This window comes from Sus scrofa, chromosome 10, assembly GCF_000003025.6.
Source record: "Sus scrofa isolate TJ Tabasco breed Duroc chromosome 10, Sscrofa11.1, whole genome shotgun sequence".
Taxonomy (NCBI): domain Eukaryota; kingdom Metazoa; phylum Chordata; class Mammalia; order Artiodactyla; family Suidae; genus Sus; species Sus scrofa.
The window spans coordinates 44,929,648-44,950,072 of NC_010452.4; the positions used below are offsets into that span (position 1 = coordinate 44,929,648).

The 20,425-nt window shown below is 40.4% G+C and overlaps 1 protein-coding gene across 8 annotated transcripts in view; it reads right to left on the reverse strand.

Annotated features, from left to right (window-relative positions):
* Positions 1 to 20,425, reverse strand: part of LOC100524391 (putative methyltransferase NSUN6) — a 73,846-nt gene that overhangs the window by 45,469 nt on the left and 7,952 nt on the right. For 5 of the 8 annotated variants that reach the window (XR_002336345.1, XR_002336346.1, XR_001298151.2 and 2 more), the window contains exons 3-5: positions 17,462 to 17,541; positions 5,800 to 5,909; positions 4,389 to 4,542 (exon numbers count right to left, since the gene is read on the reverse strand). Coding sequence is in view for 5 of the 8 variants with exons in the window: in XM_003130731.4 (XP_003130779.1) it covers positions 4,389 to 4,542; positions 5,800 to 5,909; positions 17,462 to 17,541 (344 nt within the window). In the remaining 3 variants the exon portion in view is untranslated. The remainder of the gene's footprint in view (positions 1 to 4,388; positions 4,543 to 5,799; positions 5,910 to 17,461; positions 17,542 to 20,425) is intronic. The other 3 variants (XM_021064826.1, XM_021064825.1, XM_005653806.3) reach the window with 2 other exon arrangements.

Consider the following 20,425-nt stretch of genomic DNA (forward strand, 5'->3'; position numbering starts at 1 on the left):
GGATTGGGAGTTTGGGATTAGCAAATAGAAGCTTATACATGGGACAGAAAAACAATAAGACCCTACTGCACAGCACAGAGAACTATATTCAATATCCTATAATAAATCTTACGAAAAAGAATATATGCATATAAAACTGAGCCACTGCTGTAGACAGAAATTAATACATTGTAAATAAATTTAATATATATTAAATTTATATATACACACACACCCCTATGTAAGAATCACGCCGATGTAATGCAATGACAACCACGCCACACTGCTTTCCTCTCTGCTCTTTCAAGAGTAATTGTCTGGTACTGACACAATCCACAGGGTGACCTTTGCCCCCTCTGTCCCACTGTGGGTGGCAGTGGAACTGAGCAGAGGAGGAAGGACGGCCAAGTGGACAGTGACCCACTAAGACAGACATCAGCATCAAAGAATCTCCCAGAGGCTCCCAAAGGGGAGAGAGAGTACACGGGTGTGCAGTTAGAGAAAGCCAAACCTGGCTAGAGGGAGCAAGAAAACAGGAAAATCAGAGTTCCCGCCCTGGCTCAGCAGGTTAAGAACCCAACTAGTATCCATGAGGATGCGGGTTCGATCCCTGGATTTGCTTGGTGGGTTGAGGATCCAGCATGGCTGTGAGCTGCGATGTAAGTTGCAGATGAGGCTCAGATCTGGCGTCGATTCAGCCCCTACCCTGGGAATTTCCATATGCCGCAGGTGCAGCCCTAAGAAGAAGGGGGAAAAAAAAAACAGGAAAAAAAAGAAAACGAAAAAGAAAAAGTCAACACCTTGTTCCAGGGACTAGAGGTGCCCAGAAAAAAGTGCTGTCTGATCATAAAAGCAAGGTAAAAATGAGGATTTCAAAAAGTTACAAGGGTGCAAGCAGAGGAGAGTCCAAGTAGGGCAAACAAGAACAGAGCCCACGGGTACAGCACGGGAGACAAGCTCACAGCCTGTGAACTGATCCTGGCAGAGAAGCACTTGCACGGATGGTCTGTATCCTACCTGATACAGGCACGGGGGCTGCTTTTACTCACAATCCTTCCGACTCCATGTGTGTGGAGCTCTCTGTCTCTCTCTCACACCAGCCAACTCCCCACCTCTATGAACACTCCTAGGTGTCCTACAATTCTATTTGACTCTGATACCAACTGCCCGAGGTCCTGGTCAGACTCCACAGGTTCAGTCCAACAAGCCTACCCCCATTCCAGGTGCCAGCTGCACATCCCAGGGTTGCCACCCATCCTTGGGTATCTATGAATGTGGAGGTTCCTGTATCTCCCACCTGAGGTTTGCGAAGTCACTAGAATGACTCACAGAACTCAGGAAAACCCTTTACTTACAAGTACCAGTTTATTATGAAGCAAACGGAGAAATAGTCAAACAGAAGAGCTGCCCCAGGGCAAGCTATGGGAGGGGTGGCATGGATGCCCATCCTGAGGGCTTGCCAAGCTCGTCTGTTCCTGGTTCTAAGGGCAGTTTCATCACATAAGCACAACTGATTCAATCATCAGCCACCAGTGATTAGTTTGGTCTCCACTCCCCTCTCTTCCCCAGAGGTCTGTGGCTTGGGATCAAAGTGCCAACCTTCTAATCCCGGGGTTGGCTGCTCTGGCCAACAGCGCCCATCCTGAAGCTGGCTGAGGGATACAAGAGCATTCTTACCACACCTGTGATTCCAAGGGTTTTAGGAGCTGTGTGCCAGGAACCCGGGACAAAGATCAAATTATCTGTGGATTTCTATGCCACAGCACAGTAAGTTTATGCTGCCTTTAGAGTGAAGTAACTTCTGTAGCTATGGGTAGCCTGTCTCTGCAGTGCATCTGACTGCAAATGTGAGCTCCTTTGACCCACACTCATTTAACATTTGCAATCTCTAGATCTGGACCTTCAATCAGAGATAAGACTCTGATCCCCAATCAGGATCACATCAAACCACTTCTTAAATAGTTCCTGCCCTGGAGCAGAAAATACACAAAAGAAACTTCAAAAATGTCACTGCCTCACATTCAAAAGTCGGTTCTTTGTTGAGACAACTGGGGTGCTTACCTTGCTCAACACCTGAACCCCAACCCCAGAGCCTAAACCCATCACCAAAAGCCTTGACTGATTGATCACGCCTCCAAAATTTAAAGGATTCTGACTTGCAGGACTCCAGTCCTCTGAAAAATTCTGAAACTAACATTTACACGCCTGCCTTCCTAACCCAGTTCCCACTCAGTGCTTCAAGATCTGGTTCCCCCTTGACTCTCTCCTTCTGACCAAGCCTATCAGCTTAAGAGTGTCCACCTGTACAATATTCAATTTAAAATAATATGACAGAGTTGGAACAACATTGTAAATCAACTATAATTTTTAAAAAATAAAAAGTAAAATAAAATAATATGACAAAGAATAACTAAAGCCAGTTATTGTTTGGGTACGGGCTTATATGTTTCTCTTAAAACTATTTCTATAGCATGTACCTTCATATAATAATGCAAAATATAAGACCTAATAGGATAAACCATCTGTTAGTATACTAATCTATCTCTGAGTCTATGAATGATTCAACTCAGCTGGAATTCAAGAAACCAAAGGGCACAAATTCACTATTTCAATGTACAAAGGTAGTGGTGGTAGAAATGGTTCTGAAGTTTTAAAAGAATGTGAGTAACAGTGTATACATGTAACATTTCGTTGTTGTGGAAGCATGTTTTTTCTCCAAAAGGCATGGAAAGAAATCCTAACAACCTAAATGAATGCTGAGTTTAAAGAACAGTTTTTTGGAGTTCCCTGGTGGTCTGGGGTAAAGAATCCGGCCTTGTTGCTGCTATGGTTTGGGTTTGATCCCTGGCCCAGGGACTTCTGTACGCAGTGGGCATGGCCAAAAAAAAAAAAGTTTCTGTAAAGATGGCTGCCTCCTATTCCCGCCAACAAAGAAAACAGCACTCAGAGGTCTGTCGACACAGATACTGGAACCAACACATCAAATAAGAGGGTGAAGCACGTACCACTAATAACAAACCACAGGAAGTAGTCAAAGTATCAACCCCCTAGTCCAGACCCAAAGATTAATGCAGTAGATATATGAATAACCTTCACATTCATAAGGCCTTCTGAGGAGAAAAAAATATTCTTGGCCATTTGAAAAGTACTACTACCTTGAGATGTAGGGAATAGCCTGTTTCCTTAGAAGAATTCACTTCAACTATAAATCCAAACTGCTAGAGTTCCCATCATGGAGTAGCGGAAACGAATCTGGCTAGAAACCATGAGGTTTTGGGTTCGATCCCTGGACTCGCTCAGTGGGTTAAGGATCTGGCATTGCTGTGAGCTGTGGTGTAGGTTGCAGATGCTACTCGGATCTGGTGTTGCTGTGGCGTAGACCAGCAGATGTAGCTCCGATTTGACCCCTAGCCTGAGAAACTCCATATGCCTCAAGTGCAGCCCTGAAAAGCAAAAAAAAAAAAAAAAAAAAAAATCCAAAGTGCTGAAATATGAAAACCTGTCCCAGGAATTGGGGGTGTGGCCTTGTCTTTGATGGATAAATACACAGCTTTCACTGCCATCTCCCTCAGCTGTCAGCTTTAGAGAAATGGAGAGTCCCTAAAACAGGCTGAAAATACTAAGCAAAATGAGAAACAGGACTGTCCACAGATTTAATTTATTTAGAGCCTGTAGCAACCAGAAATGATCTGAAACGAACTTGTATTTTAATTTGGTTTGAATAAATCCAAACATTAACTTTTGACCACAAGTATTGATGTGGGTGCTGGCTTTCTGGTAAAATTTTTATGTGAAAGAAATTTATTTCTATGTGAAAAAAGCTTATATCAAAATCATAAGTTTTTTCACATAGACTGTTAAAAAGATCTAGATAGGTCATTTAATTCATCTTTTATCAAGATAAGTAAGTTTTCCAAGGATGCAAGACTTTCCAAATTAACATTCAAAAGGAAAAGTAAAATTTTGACAATTACAGTGTATATGGTTGCTTACTTTGGCCTTTTTTTTTTTCCTCAATGACCACATCTACAGCATATGAAGTTCCCAGGCCAGGGATTGTATCCAGGCAGCAGCTGTGGCAATGCTGGATCCTTAACTTACTGTTACTGGGCCAAGGATTGAATCCATGCCTCTGCACCGACCTGAGCCACTGCAATCAGATTCTTAACTCACTGCACCACAGAGGGAACTCCTACTTTGGCTCTTTAATATGAGCATTTACTATTTTACCTAAATACATATTTCCCCCCAAAAAGTAAGGCATTATGGGTTAAACCAATATTTTCTAGTTAAATTTACACCAATAAAATTATTCATGTTATGCAACTAGATATAGTTTTTACACTTTTTAATTATTTTGATTCACAAAAAGGATGTTTATTTTCCCCAAACAACATGTGATAACATACTTAAGATCAGGTAGCCCGCTGAAGATTTCTTTGCGGCTTAGTTCAGAAATCCCATTTCCAAGAAATATTTTTGTTCCATCAAATTCTTTGGCTCCTTTCTTACATTTGCCTTTAATATCAGAGTATACGGAAACAGTATCTCCACCTTTCATAACTAGAGAAAGAAGAAAATTGTATCACACTGATCATATTTCAGCAGAATAGTGAAAATTCTTTCAGCTTTAAGTCTTCAAGCTTTAAGACTAGGGAGGCCAAGGGGTATCAACAGTGGGAATGAAACAGTTTAAACCAGGGCCACTGTCTCAATATGATCCCTCATAGAAAATATAACTTTTACTTTTGAATGTTTCCCAACAATAACCTAATTCAAGATTTTTACCTAGGAAAACAAAGATACAGAATAATCTTCAAAACATCCTACCATGGAGCTCCTGTCGTGGCGCAATGCAAATGAATCTGACTAGGAACCATAAGGTTGCAAGTTTCATCCCTGGCCTCGCTCAGTATGATAAGGATCCAGCGTTCCCATGAGCTGTGGTATAGGTCACAGACGTGGTTAGGATCCTGAGTTACTGTGGCGTAGGCTGGCAGCCACAGCTCCAATTAGACCCCTAGCCTGGGAACCTCCATGTGCCGTGGGTGCTGCCCTAAAAAGACAAAAAAAAAAAAAAAAAAAAAAAAAAATCCTGCCAGAATTGCAGATTTCCCATTGTGGCTCAGCAGTAACAAGCCCAATTAGTATCCATGAGGTTTAACCCCTGGCCCCACTCAGTGTGTTAAGGATCCTGTTCCCGTGACTTTGGTATAGACTGGCAGTCACTGCTCCAATTCGAACCCTAGCCTGGGAACTTCCATATGCCACAAGCGCAGCCCTGAAAAAAACCAACCAACCAACCAAACAAATCTAATCCCAATTGGAAGTCTTTAGCTGAGCAGAAAAAAAAAAAAAAAAAAAAAAAGAATACCTTCTATTTAAATTATTTTCCCCAAACCTAACACCCCTTAAGAGAGTAAATTAAGAACACTGAGTTTCATCTCCAAATTAAAATTCCAGGCTCTGAATGTTCCCCTCACTAATGACAGTACAGCAGCCCGAGGTTTTAGAGCAATGGGATACATACATACCACTTCACGGACATCTTACTCTATTAGTCAGTTATGATCCTCTAAACAAACAGCACACACATCCTCATACGGAATAAAAACATTGGCAGAAAACCTCATGTGGATGCCTAATCCGTTAGTCCACATCAGAAATGTCCCTCAAGTGGCTTTACTAAATACAAAGCTTGGAAAATGTCTTCACTAAAGGAAATCTGAAATACATCTCAGTGATAATAAATTTTCCAATTTGATGATACACAAAAATCTTAGCAAACATTTTACAGAGAAACCTAAACATTAGACTTACATTTTGAGGCTGACACAATTCCTGGAACATACACGTGGGCTCCTCGTAACACTGAGTTGCCACACTGGGCTCCAACAATAACTTCACAGTGCTGTTGTTTTATATTCTTCCTAGGACGCAAGACGAGGGAAACTTAACACAGGGCGTTAACCTCCAACGTTAAGGTGTTAACCTCCAATGCCTACCAGCTTTTTCAGTGTTTCAATTTGAACCCTAAATAACCTATTTATTTGTTTATTTTTTTTTCCCCGCTGTACAGCATGGGGACCAAGTTACACATACATGTATACATTTTTTTCCCTCCCATTGTTCTGTTGTGATATAAGCATCTAGACATAGTTCTCAATGCTGCACAGCAGGATCTCACTGTACCTCTTTAAACCTCTTTAGTCTTGATTATCCCAAAGGAATGCCACTAATGAATAAATGAGAAAAAGAAAGCTGGAAAAAGGAAAATAAATACAGAAGAAATATTTTTTAAAAAAATTATAAAGAACGGAGTTCCCCAGTGGTCTAGCAGTAAAGGATCTGGTATTGTCACAGCTGTGGTTGCAGGTTTGATCCCTGGCCAGAGAACTACATGCCATAGGTGTGGCAAAAAGAAAAAAAAAGAGAAAGAAAAACCTACAAAGAGGATGAGCAAAAAAACCAGGATCCTTATGCAAAGCAGTAAGTAGCACCAAAAATTTGTTATCAAATACAATGAACTAGTCAATATAACAAAAAAGCAGCAGATAAAGAGAACTAGTGGTTACCAGTGGGGAGAGGGAAGTGGGGGGGCAAGACAGGGGTTGGGGATTAAGAGGTACAAAGTGTTATGTATAAAATAAGATACAATGATACACAGTACAGGAAATAAGGCCAATATATTTTTCTTTAGTGAAGTACAGTTGATTTATGTTGTATTAGTTTCAGGTGTACAGCAGTCATTCCGTTATATACATAATAATTGTATTTCTTATAAATATAAAAATACATGTATTCTTTTTAGACTGTTTTCCACTATCAGTTATTACAAAATATTGAATATAGCTCTCTGTGCTATACAGAAGCTCTGTGGTTTATTTTATATATAGTAGTGTGTATGTTAATCCCAAACTAATTGATTCCCCTCGCCTTCCCCTTGGTAACCATAAATTTGTTTTCTGTCTATGGGTCTATTTTCCTTTTGTAAATAACTTCATTTGCATCATATTTTTAGACTCCACATATAAGTGATATCATAACATACTTATCTTTGACTTACTTCACTCAGTATGATAATCTCTCGGTCCATCCATGTTGCTGCAAATGCCATTATTGCATTCTTTTTATGGTATATCCAATATTTTACAATAATTAAAAATGGGGCATAACCTAAAATTGTGAATCGGTATATTACTGCATACCTCTAACTCATATAATATTGTATATTGTACCTCAATTAAAAAAATTAGGCATGATTGAGGTGACAGGAAATGACACACAGGGCAGAACAGGCAAAGGCACCCCTTGAGGCCCAGCCTAGTGTCTGCATCAGCAACTCTGATACATTCTGTGTTACAAAGGATATGATCAGTATTTATGTTCTAATCACCCAATGAAGCTTTATGTGGGTTAAAATCACAACCCCCAATGGAAAAAAAAAAATTGCTTCATCATTTAACAAGCACTGCTGTTTCAAAACAGCATTAAGAGAGAAGAGAAAATTCCTATATTCAAAGACTAAAAGACACAACATAGAAGGAATTCAAAAACATTTCTAAAGTGGCAGATGGTTACAAAGTAAATCATTAATTTCTGTTTTGTTTTGTTTTCTCTTCTTTTTATGGCTGCACCTGCAGAAAATGGGAGTTCCCACGCTAGGAGTGGAATGGGAGCTACAGCGGCCCACCCACACCACAGCAACATGGGACCCAAGCTGCATCTGCAACCTATACCACAGCTCACAGCGATGTGGATCCTTAACCCACTGAGCAAGGCCAGGGATCGAACCTGCATCCTCATAGACACTAGTTATGTTTGTTACCACTGAGCCACAATGGGAACCCCCCAGGTATCACTTCTAACACTCATAACAGATTTTTTAAAGGTCAGGGCGTCCTATGTGATTAGCCCCAAAATAAAACTCATGAACCCCAGTCTCTGATCAACTTTCCTCGTTGGCAACACTTCACATGTGCTGTCGTAATTCCCTACTGAGGGAATTAAGGACATCTTCCTTCCATGATCCCCAAATGATCAAACCTCAGTAAACCTCTCAGCTTTACACTACTCTTTCCTGGTTCCAAACACTCTCACTGCTCATTCTCTAGCAATACATTTCTCAAAGAGGATCATTCCCCCAAGTACTAAAACATGCCAATCATCTCTTCACACTTTGTATCCTAAACCCTGGCAATACCATGACTTTAACAATCACAAAAACAACCCCCATAGTCTAATGATCAGCCTTTCCAGACACTGCTTACCTGCAGAGAGCCATGGATAGATGTTCCACAATTACTTCAAACTCAACAGGTCCTAAACAACGTTATTGCTCTGATCCACTCCTCAAACCCTGGATAACATCCCAAAGCTTTTCATTCTGTTTCCAGTTGTGAAGAAAGTGCCATTATCTACCTGAATAACCAAACTAGAAAGTCTGTCATCATCTTAAACTCTTCTCCCTACAACTTCTGACTCAACATTCACCGAGTCACCCAAGGATGCCACCTCTAATTCCCCGACAGGTCTTCTGGGCCCATCCCTCAACGTCAGACAGGCATCACCTCTCAACCTGATTACTGATGGAGCTTCCACCTCTTACCTTCAACTGCCCTCAGACCTGCCTGATCTCTTTGGGTTCTTCAGTTTCTTTCTGAATTATCTAGACATGGATTTGTCTTTACCTTTGCCTTTTAGATGTTGTATTTCTGAAATCTGACTTTCAACAATTCTTGGCCATTGTATCTCTGAATATTCTCTCACCCGTTATTTATCTCTACATCTGGTTCTCATTACAAACACATAGTGCCTGTTCACTCTTTTCCATGACTCAGTTTCATGCTTCCAATTGTTTTACCCACTTTACCTGCTGCATTCTGGGTAATTTCTTTTCTTTTCTTTTTTTTTTTTTTTTTTGTCTTTTTGCCATTTTTTTGGGCTGCTCCTGCAGCATATGGAGGTTTCCAGGCTAGGGGACAAATCAGAGCTATAGCTGCAGGCCTACCCCAGAGCCATAGCAACGCAGGATCCAAGCTGCGTCTTTGACCCACACCACAGCTCAGGGCAACACCGGATCAGTAACCCACTGAGCAAGGCCAGGAATCGAACCTGCAACCTCATGGTTCCTAGTCAGATTCGTCAACCACTGAGCCACGATGGGGACTCCGGCATTCTGGGTAATTTCTTTTGAGTCATCTCCCCATTGGTTAAATCTCCATCCGTTGGATCTAACCTACAGTTTAACTCACTGAATGAGTTTTAACTCTAGTATGTTCATTTCTATTTCTAGAAATTCTTTTTCAATTCTTTTTCTCCCTCTGAGGGTCTTCTAGGTTTTTGATTCTTTTTTTAGTCATTTCAAGGAAACAGATTTTATAGTCTCTTTCAGTTAGCTCTACTTACTACAGTTTGGGGTGGGGGTGTGAGAATCTAATCCCTTAAGTTTGCTGTATATGTTGCCTTTTTCTTTTTTTTTTTTTTTTTTTTTGGCTTTTTGGCTTTTTGGGTCCACACCTGTAGCATATGTTGCTAAGCTAGGGGGTCAATTCAGAACTGCAGCCACTGGCCTACACCACAGTTCACGGCAAAGCCAGATCCTTTAACCCACTGAGTGAGGTCAGGGATCAAATCTGCATCCTCATGGATACTAGTCAGATTCATTTCTGCTAAGCCACAATGGGAACTCCTGATAGGTTTACTCCATTAAAGAATTAACTTCCTAGTTTTAGTTGTCTAAGACTGGTTTTCTTTCTTTCTTTTCAGGGCCACACCTACTGTGGCCTATGGAAGTGCCCAGGCTAGGGATTCAATTGGAGCTGCAGCTGCCAGCCTATACCACAGCCACAGCCACACGGAATCCGAGCTGCATCTGCAACCTACATCACAGCTCATGGCAACACTAGATCCTTAACCTACTGAGCAGGGCCAGGGATCAAACCTGCCTGAGCCACAAGAACTCCAATCAGAAACAGAAATAAGTGCTGACTTTTGTCACATCCTTATCTATTGTGATTGTCAAGATTTTTTTCTGATTGGATATTTTGCTATGTTACATTGTATTAAAAGCTTTCCTAATATTAAAACTTTCTTGCATTTATAGTTTGAAAAAAAAAACTTCAATTGTATATTGACAATGTGGTACAATCCCTGGAACTCTGCTAAGTATACCTGCTTGTGTATTTTATTGCTGAGAAATGGCAAATCTTTAGAGATTCAATGGCATGGGACTTGAACCTTCAATACCATGTTGCAAAATGGAGCTGGGAGTGTGAGAAAGAAAGGTCTTTTGATGCAGAATATGATCAACTTCAGACAACTGATCATCATTCACATAAGCCTATTTCCTTTGAGTATAAAAACATACTATTGCACAGAAATGTAACAATCTTACCCAGCTTTGATCTATCATCTTTTTTTTTTTTTTTTCTTTTTAGGGCTGCACCCACAGCATATGGAGGTTCCCAGGCTAGGTGTTGAATAGGAGCTGCATCTGCAACCTACACCACAGCTCACAACAACGCCGGATCCTTAACAGAGCAAGGCCAGGGATCGAACCCACTGGTTCTCACTCACGGGGTTTGATTCTTAGTGCAGCTTCTAACTATGAGAAAGGGGCATGGCCTGTACTGATGGGTGCCACTCCAGAGTGGTTTTGCCAAGCACCTCAGGAACTGGCTTAGATCTGATTTTTATGTTAATGTCCCAAAAGGAACTGGAATCCCAAACCCATATAGGAACCACAGTTCTGCAATCTCTTGAGATTTTTTTTTTTCCTCGAACCCAAACTGTACAGCAAAAGTGATCCAACTCCTAATTACTGCTTTGCACTGACTGCTGGATTTTTCTCTCCTCCCAGTGCTAACATCTGTTGTTAAAACCAAAGCCCCTTAACTTAGGGGACCAACCATCTTCCCCCTCAAGTCCCCAACTCTTAAACTGAGCTCACTGCTGACTACTCTGTTTTCAGTTACTCTTCATTCTTATCCCTGAATATTTTACTTATATTCTTAATCACTCAGCTGTGCATTTTATGACCTATGTTTTACTCAGTACTCCCAGGTGTATGAAGCAAAAACATTCTCAGGTTATCAAATTCACCATAGTGTTGGAAATAAAAGACCTTTCTAAGAGCTCCCTAACTGAGCACCAGTCTTGTAATTCATCTTATTTTTAAAAAAGGGTTTAAGCTCCTCCGACTTACACCCCAATGTCAGAAATGCACTTAACTCCCATCCCAGTACACATGTGCGTACACACACACACACTAACGTTTACAGTAAATGCTTCAGGAAATGCCTTAGGTACAATCCAATATATTATAGAATACCCCATTTCTTTTTTAAAATGCCTATTAAAAAAAACAATCAAATTGATTTTACAACCTACTAAATGGCTAACGGGCTGCATGCAGTTTGGAAAACAGCTTATGCTACTGCAAATATTATATTTCTAAAATAATGACTGTAATAAAAAGTTATTTGGTTCCTATACTCCATGCAAAAACCCCCAAAACATTCCCATCATAGCTCAGCAGAAACAAATCTGACTAGCATCCATGAGGACACAGGTTCGATCCCTGGCCTTACTTAGTGGGTTAAGGATCCAGCATTGCCATGAGCTGTGGTGTAGGTCACAGATATGACTCGAATCCTGAGTTGCTGTGGCTGTGGTGTAGGCCAGCAGCTACAGCTCTGATTCAACCCCAGCCTGGGAACCTCCACATGCCATGGGTGCAGCCCTAAAAAGACCAAAAAAAAAAAAAAAAAAACCTTTACATTTCAGTCTACCTCTCCTAACTTCAACACCTTTCACCAATCTCTCTAAAAACTGATCACCCAAACCTGATCACTCTTGTCACACCCCTCCACCTAGCATAGCCTTCCCTACTTTATCTACCTAATTCTTACTCACCTTAAAGGCTCAGCTGAAATAACATCCACATGGAGAAAACTGCTACCCATTACTCTGCACTCAGGCCTTCCTCTTCTGTGCTAATGGTATTTAATTCATACCTCCACTGTGGCATTTATTGCAGTTTGGACCAACAGTCTCTGCTTTTAGACTAAACTGCTTCATCCATCTCTGTAACAGCCTTGAGTCTTACACAAGACACCAATTCAAAACATATTTTGTGAAATGAAACCTTGTACAGTTAATCAGAAAGTTTTTATGAAAATAACCATTTTGTGCTGAGAATGGAAGACTACAGAGAAGAGAGTTAACACAGGGGGCCAGAACTGGGTACCCTTTCTTTAGAAGGCCTGGTTACAAGGCTGGGCCTTGGCTGGTGTCCCAGAACTTACAATCAGGGGGTTCTCACTATTAACTGCGAAGGGTAGCTCACGGTGCCTGCAGTGTTTATACAAAGAGTATGGTTTACCGTAGACACTGGCTTTTCTTCCAGGAGGCTGGAATGAAAGGGGGTGCTTGTGTAACCAGCCCTGAATGAAAATCCTGGATGCTGTGTCTCTAAAGAGCCTCCTGGTGATGACACGTCACACATGTGTTGTCATACTTGTTATGGGGGGACTAATATCCATTGTTTGACTCCAGTGGAAAAAAGCTCTGGAGCCTGCCAATGGTTTTCCCTAGACTTTGCCCCCTGCACCTTGTATTTTGTTGAATTTGGTTCAGATTCTTTCACAGAAATAAATCCTAGTCACAAGTATGACTATATACGAATTCCCTGAGTCTTCCTAGGGCCTGGCTGAGCCAGGGAGGGGTCTTGGGGATCCCTCAACACAACAACTGTATGAGAACGTAAGCGATCATACACAATGGCCAGCGTGTCAGTCAGCTTTGCTGAAGTTGTATCAGGGAAATATAAAGTTGATGGAGGGTCATGAAAAAATACTAAAAGCTTGATTTTTGAAATGTTTATAAAGGAGTGAAGCAACGCCATTAAAAAAAGATAATTTTGGGGAATTCCCGCAGTGGCTCAGTGGGTTATGAACCCAACTAGTATCTGTGAGGATGCAGGTTCAATCCCTGGTCTCCATCAGTGGTTTAAGGATCCAGCACTGTTGTGAGCTGTGGTGTACACTGCAGACACAGCTCAGATCATACATTGCTGTGGCTACAGTGTAGGCCAGCAGCTGCAGCTCCAATTTGACCTCTAGCCTGGGAACCTTCTAAAAAGCAAAAAATAAAATAAAATAAAATAAAACTTTCTGGAGTTCCCTGGTGGTACAGCAGGTTAAGGATCTGTCATTGTCACTGTTATGGCACAGGTTCAATCCCTGACTCGGGAACTTCCACATGACACAAGCGGAGCCAAAAAGAGAAAGGAAAAAAAAAAAAAAAAGATGATTTTTCCAGTACTCAGTAATAAAAACTGGAGGAAAAATACTATGAAAGTACTTAGAATAAGAAAAAAACTAATTAAAATAGCTAAAAATGAGATGCCTAAGAATTAAAGAATGAGATTATGGAATGCCCACTAAGGAGTAAAACAAAAATATAGATTCATCTACTTGGCACATAATTCACTGCACATATTATCTACCCTACACCAAAAGAAAGATAATGAACATAATTTTGAGATATCACATGATACTGCTGCATGTCTACCAAGTATTTTCAGGATTGCCATCTATTTAACCAGCAAACTTTGTACAATTATGGGAATATTCCATTGCATTTACCCCATTATTTCAAATACACAAACATTAATCGAAAACTTTAAGTGCTAATACCAGTGACAAGGCAACTGTGAAAGACAGACATCAAGCAGGCTGGAAAAGGAGGACAAATCCAGTCTCATTTGAATCTAAAGAGATTTATGCTACTGAATTGTGGACTCAATTACTAGGGAAAGAAAGTTAATTTTTCTGACCTGCTGAAAATACTGAGATTGTTATCAAAAAAGGAGAAACACCAACAGACAAAATATAGAGACACTTAAAAATTACAAACCGAACACTGGCCTAAAAAATTATTCTGATCTAAATGCAGTCTTTAGAAAATGCTGGTTGCTATACATTGTTAAAAATACTCCTGTATGAGGGGGTGGGAGGACAGCTAAATTAGGAGTCTATGATTACCATATACACACGACTACATATAAAATGGATAACTAACAAGGACCTACTCTACAGCACAAGGAACTATAGTCAATATTTTGTAATAACCTATACGGAAAAGAATCTGAACAAGAACAGACATATATATGTATAACCAAATCACTTTATGTACACCTGAAATTAATGCAACATTGTAACCCAACCATATTTCAATTAAAAAAATTTTTTAGGAGTTCCTGTCTTGGCACAGTGGAAACAAATCCAACTAGGAACCATGAGGTTGCAGGTTCAAGCCCTGACCTCGCCCAGTGGGTTAAGGATCCAGCATTGCCAGGAACTGTGGTGTAAGTCACAAATGCAGCTCGGACCTGGCGTTGCTGTGGCTCCTAGACCGGTGGCTACAGCTCCGATTAGACCCCTAGCCTGGGAACCTCCATAGGCCACGGGAGCGGCCCAAGAAATAGCAAGACAAAAAAAAAAAAAAAAAAATTACACTGTCTTTCAATGAAAAGGAAGAGAATAATCAAAATCTGGGGATACAGCCAAGTTTCTAAAGTTCAATGCCTGAGAATCCCATAGATCATCAAAATCAAAACATTCTGTTACAAGAGGGAAATTTTTTAGCCTCACATTTCTTCATAGCAATACATGATGCTGTAAGATTGTAGACGCAGGGTCCACCAAGTGCTCAAGGAAATAACACATGCAGCCTGAAACTACCACAATCAGCTAAGTTGGTATTTAAACATAAAGGCAACAATCAAGTTCTCAAGCAAGAAAGTAAACAAAGCATCCAAGAGACATACTTGGGTGAAAGGAAGCAGGCACTGGAGACCTGCTCAGCAATGATAGTCAACCAACCAAGAGACAATCAAGACAAAGAACTCAGAAAGATACTGCCAGGAAGGCTCAAAGTAAGCCCTGTATTCGTCTCAACTGTGCCCTGTCAAATAAAACTGTTACAAGGCTCTACAGTGTAAAAAAACTAACAGTAAGTGAAAATTGGTTGCTGGAGGTTTTAGGGGAAATTGAAGTGTAAAAATGTCTTCATTTTTCATAGTGAAAAGTCAAAAGATACTTAAAAATGATAAGTTTAAAAAACAAAAAAGAACCAGAGTTCCCTTTTTGGCTCAGTGGAAATGAATCTGACATCCATGAGGACACAGGTTCGATCCCTTGCTCAGTGGGTTAAGGATTCAGGGATGCTGTGGGCTGTGGTGCAGTTTGGAGACATAGCTCAGATCCCAAGTTGCTGTGATAAGCCAGCAGCTGCAGCTCCAATTCCACCCCTAGCCTGTGAACCTCCATATGCCATGGGTGTGGCCCTAAAAACACAAAAGACAAAAAAATACAAAAATAAAAAATAAAAACAAAGAATTTGCTTTTAGAAATGAAAGGTAGGTTGGTACATGAATCTACAATCCTAAGAGATGTTTCAGTACTTTCCTACAGTAACTTGCTGTTCGTGTTTTATCACTCATTAACATTCTAATGAGTAGTTTAGATCTCTACAAAGAATAGGAGCATTACACAACCAGTAAAAAGAATGAAACAGTGTGTTCGACAGGATTATGGAAAACTATGGACATTATGGAAAGATATCCACAGTATATTCTGAACTGAATCACAGGTCTCACAAGAGCTCTGACTGCCATCAACTGTAATAACTAGTTGGTTTAAAACTAAATAAGAGGAGTTCCCCTCGTGGCTCAATGGTTGACAAACCCAAAGAGCGTCCATGGGGATGCAGGTTAAATGCCTGGCCTCACTCCGTGGGTTAAGGATCCAGCGTTGCTGTGAGCTGTGGTGTAGGTTGAAGACACGGCTCAGATCTTGTGTTGCTGTGGCTGTGGTGCAGGCCAACAGCTGCAGCTCTGATTCAACCTCTAGCCCGGTAACCTTCATATGCCGTGGGTGTGGCCCTAAAAAACAACAACAACAAAAACTAAATAGGAGATGAGAGAAAACAGTGCTTCCTGGTAGGGGAGCAGTGTGCAAGGGAATTTTCCAGGGATGGAGATGGTGTGCATCTCAACTCGGGTGAGTCCTGCCTATGCGGTTGTTTGAATTTAGCAAAACTCAGCAAATGGTACACTTAATTATGACCTCTATTTCACTACCTGCGAATTTCACCTTAATGAAGGAGAATAACGAGTTCACAAAATCAACTGTTTTAACTGCAAAGTCATACATGCTTACAGGAAAAAATAAAATAGAAACATTTCAAGCGAAAAATCTCTTACCCAGTCTCTCCCAATCCAACCTCCTCAGAGTTAACCACGCAGTTAATCCCTGTTACCAGCTGGGTATGTTATACCCTCCAGATTTTTTTCTGTACATTAATATACACATAGTTGTGTTTTTTTAATTGCAAAAAAATGTAAATATCCTACACACAGCAACTTGCTATTGGTACTTAATTAACCATGAATATCATTTTTTATTTGTAGATGTAATTTTCCTTCATTAAAGGCCATATAATATTCAACTGAGTGGATAAACCATGGCTCTACCACTGACCACTAAAGTACCTTAAAGCTTTAAAAAAAACAGCATTTTTGTATATATTATAACTCTTGGGATACTAAAAAACTGTTTCAAACAGGGATTTTAAAATTTTCTTTGGGAACAAAAAAAAAAAAGGGGGGAGGGAGTGTCCGTCATGGCTCAATGGTTAAAGAACCCCACTAGCATCCACGAGGACATGGATTTCATCCCTGGCCTCGCTCAGTGGGTTAAGGATCCGGCATTGCCATGAGCTGTGATGCAGGTTGCAGACGTGGCTTAGATCCCACATTGCCCCGGCTGTGGTATAGGCCAGCACCTACAGCTCCAATTGGAACCCTAGCCTGGGAACCTCCATATGCCTCAGGGGCAGCCCTAAAAAGACAAAAAAAAAAAAAAAAAAAAAAAAATTAAAATAAATAAAATTCTTTGGGAATAGAACTCTCACTGTAACATGGAAGCCTACTTTTTTCAATTTTTAGACACATGCCTTTCAAATACATAACTATCTGCTCTACTGAGGGAACACAGTAACTTAGCATAATTATGAATAAATAAAATTTTCCAAACATATCAACTATGAAAGTAAGAAATACTGTTGCTCTGTATTTTTGTTGTAGCTCAAAAGTTTAACTTCGGAGTGGAATCTCTTAAAATACCTAAGTGAACAAATGCAAAAGTAACTTTCTTACAGAGTGGAAAAAAAATCAATCACTGCACTAAATGAAATCAACATGCATTACTCAAAGTGTCTGGGTCCATTCTTAATGTTCTTTTGTAATATTGTCTGTGATAGAGAATGAAATCAGCATTTATGAAATTTGTAAATTTCTATCTAAATAAAATCACTAATAATGGAGAAACTCAGTATTCCCACCTAACAGTAAAAAAGAACCTGGGACGAATTTTTATTTAGAAGAATACAATGTGAAAACAAAACAGTTACAAACCTAGGTCCAATAACAGGAATGAGTAAGACATCCTGAAGGTCTGGATGTTGAAGAACAGGAAAACTTAATCCATTAAACTGCTGTTAAAGATAAACACACAGGATTACAAAGCAATTAATATATTTGCTAATTTCCAATTGCGGAGCTTGTCAGTGTCATTACTGAGCAGAGAATAAAGCTTAGTATATTCTCACTTTATTCTATGAAAAAGCTTAGTATATTTTCACTTTATTCTATTAAAAAAAATCAGACTTCAAAACATTTTCTCTATAATTTGATTGTGAAATATCTTGACTTCTTGACAATTCAAAGAATCAACTCTGCTAACTATATGACTTTGTAAATACAAAATATGTTTACCTTGACTTTTTTTGGGGGGGGGGGGGCACGTCCACAGCATGCAGCAGTTCCTAGGTCAGGGATCAAACACACACGACAAAAGTGACCCAAGCCCCAGCAGTGACAATGCCAGATCCTTAATTGTTAGGACACCAAGAAACTCAAGTGGCTTACTTTGAAAACACACACCCAATAATAACACTGCACGTAGTACTCTCTTCAGAAAAGCTTCAGAATAGGACATTAAAAGATGAGACTACTAAATGCTATTTATTATATATCATCAACAGTGCGTGCCACGTCAGTTTTGATGATGCTTTTTGGCAAAGGTTCAGGATTTTCAGTGTCCTCTACCATACGTGGCCTTTAGACTGGAAATAGGTGCAGAGCCAGTGGTCTAAGTGCTGGGGCCAACTCATAGTTCTCTGGGCACCAACTGTGTGCATCTCTTCCCAACTCCATGGTCATGCTGGTAGCTCGAAATAGACCACAGGGGGGCATTTACACCATGAAAATCAGCAAACACCACAAAGCAGCGTTATTTTTCCAGAAAGTAGGCTATTCAGTGTTCACCAACATATGAGGGTTGCACGTTGGGAGCCAACTGAGCAATCCACATGGAGGAGTGGCCTGAATATCAACAATCAAATACTGGAAAACAAACCATCTCTAGCCATGTAGGCAAGAGACTATCACCTCATTCCTTCTCACATACCATATGAGAGAACGGTAACTTTAATAGGATCTGCGTTGCCTTGTGGTATCCACATACCACCTAGAGAAAACTTCCAAAATCATCTTATTGCTAAGTTGATAAGAAAAAAAAATTATTCATATTTTATAGCTCTACCTCGATTTCTGCCAAGTTAATAGCTATTCCGACTTCTGCTCCTTTCGGGCAGAGGATATTTCAAACTAACCATCTCCAACAGAGCAGTAGTAACTCCCTACTACGCAGTTTTAGCTCCTGACCATCATGTGTTCTCTGCAAATGTGCCTTGTGTAGACATCTCATACAAACGGAATCGTACAGTTCAGACCATCCTGCACCTGGCTTCTTCCACTCACTATCACAGTCTGGAGCCTCACCCATGTGGGAGCATCTATCAGTTGACCATGTTCAGGGCTGAGTGGTGTTCCAGTGTGTGAACACATCACGGTTGGTTTTCCATTCATCAGCTGATGGACATTTGGACAGATTTCTCTTTTGGTTATATGAACAATGCTGCTATTAATATTCACGTTCAAGCATTTGCGTGGACCTACGTGTTCATTTCTCCTGGGTAGATACCTAAAAGTGGAACTGCTGGGTTAACTTTTTAAGAAATAACCGGTTTTTGAAAGTCAACCACTTGACTTTCCCACCTGCAGTGTATAAAGCTTCCAGTTTCTCCCCATCCTCCCTCGTCAAATGAAATTTTAAATAATAAATTCCAAAATGTGACCCTAGAAACCTGGAGACAAAGCCCTGACTCAGAATACATCTTTAGAACACACGTGAGCTTTAGAACATGGAAAGACAGAAAACTTGTAATTTAAAACCTCCTTCAAGTTCCCTTATCTGCTAGAAATAGGCACAGCTTAACCACCAGTGTCTTAACTAGTATTGACAACCTAATCTTCTCCACCTTATGTTAACCTCTAAGTTAAAGGACTTAAGGCGCAGAACAACTTGGTCTGCCTATTCTCAGGTACCACCCAAGATCTTCAATTCCCATTAGTTATCTAAGCTGTAGGAATAATTTGCTGGAAAAGCCAACCACCTGGATGTGCCTGAGTGATGGACAACTGATGGGACTCAGAACAGTTTCCTTCATGCTCACTGAAAAACTATATGCCTGGCTATATAAAATAATCTTAGTTCTTTAGAGGAATGTTTATATTTTATGCCTAATGTCATCTCTCACAACAAAATGATCACTCCCATTAAAAATCAGATTAGGAGTTCCCGTCGTGGCTCAGTGGTTAATCTGACTAGGAACCATGAGGTTGTGGGTTCGATCTCTGCCCTTGCTCAGTGGGTTAATGATCCGGCGTTGCCGTGAGCTGTGGTGTAGGTTGCAGACGCAGCTCGGATCCCGAGTTGCTATGACTCTGGCATAGGCCAGTGGCTGCGGCTCCGATTCGACCCCTAGCCTGGGAACCTCCATATGCTGCGGGAGCGGCCCAAGAAATAGCAAAAAAAAAAAAAATCTATGAAACATAATTTGAAGTATCCCCTTCAGCCATCCGTTTTCCTCTACCTTACATTTCTTTGGAGGCAAATTTCAGTGCACTGTGTATGAAAGACAAAATGCACAGCCTTAAGGTTTTCTTATTTTAATACAATTTTCAAAGGTTACTTTTCATTTAGTTACCACAAAATATCCGCTATATTCCCTGTGTTGTACAATACATCCTTGAGCCTACGGTGCACCCAAGAGCTTGTATCTCCCACCCCCTCAACCTATATCACCACCGCCCCCCCTCGGTTTGTTCTCTGTATCTCTCAGTCTGCTTTTTTATTGTATTCACTAGTTTGTTATAGTTTTTAGATTCCACCTATAAGGGACATAAACAAAAGTATTTGTCTTTTGCTGTCTGATTTATTTCACTTATAAAATGTACAGCTTTTGAAAGGAAAGC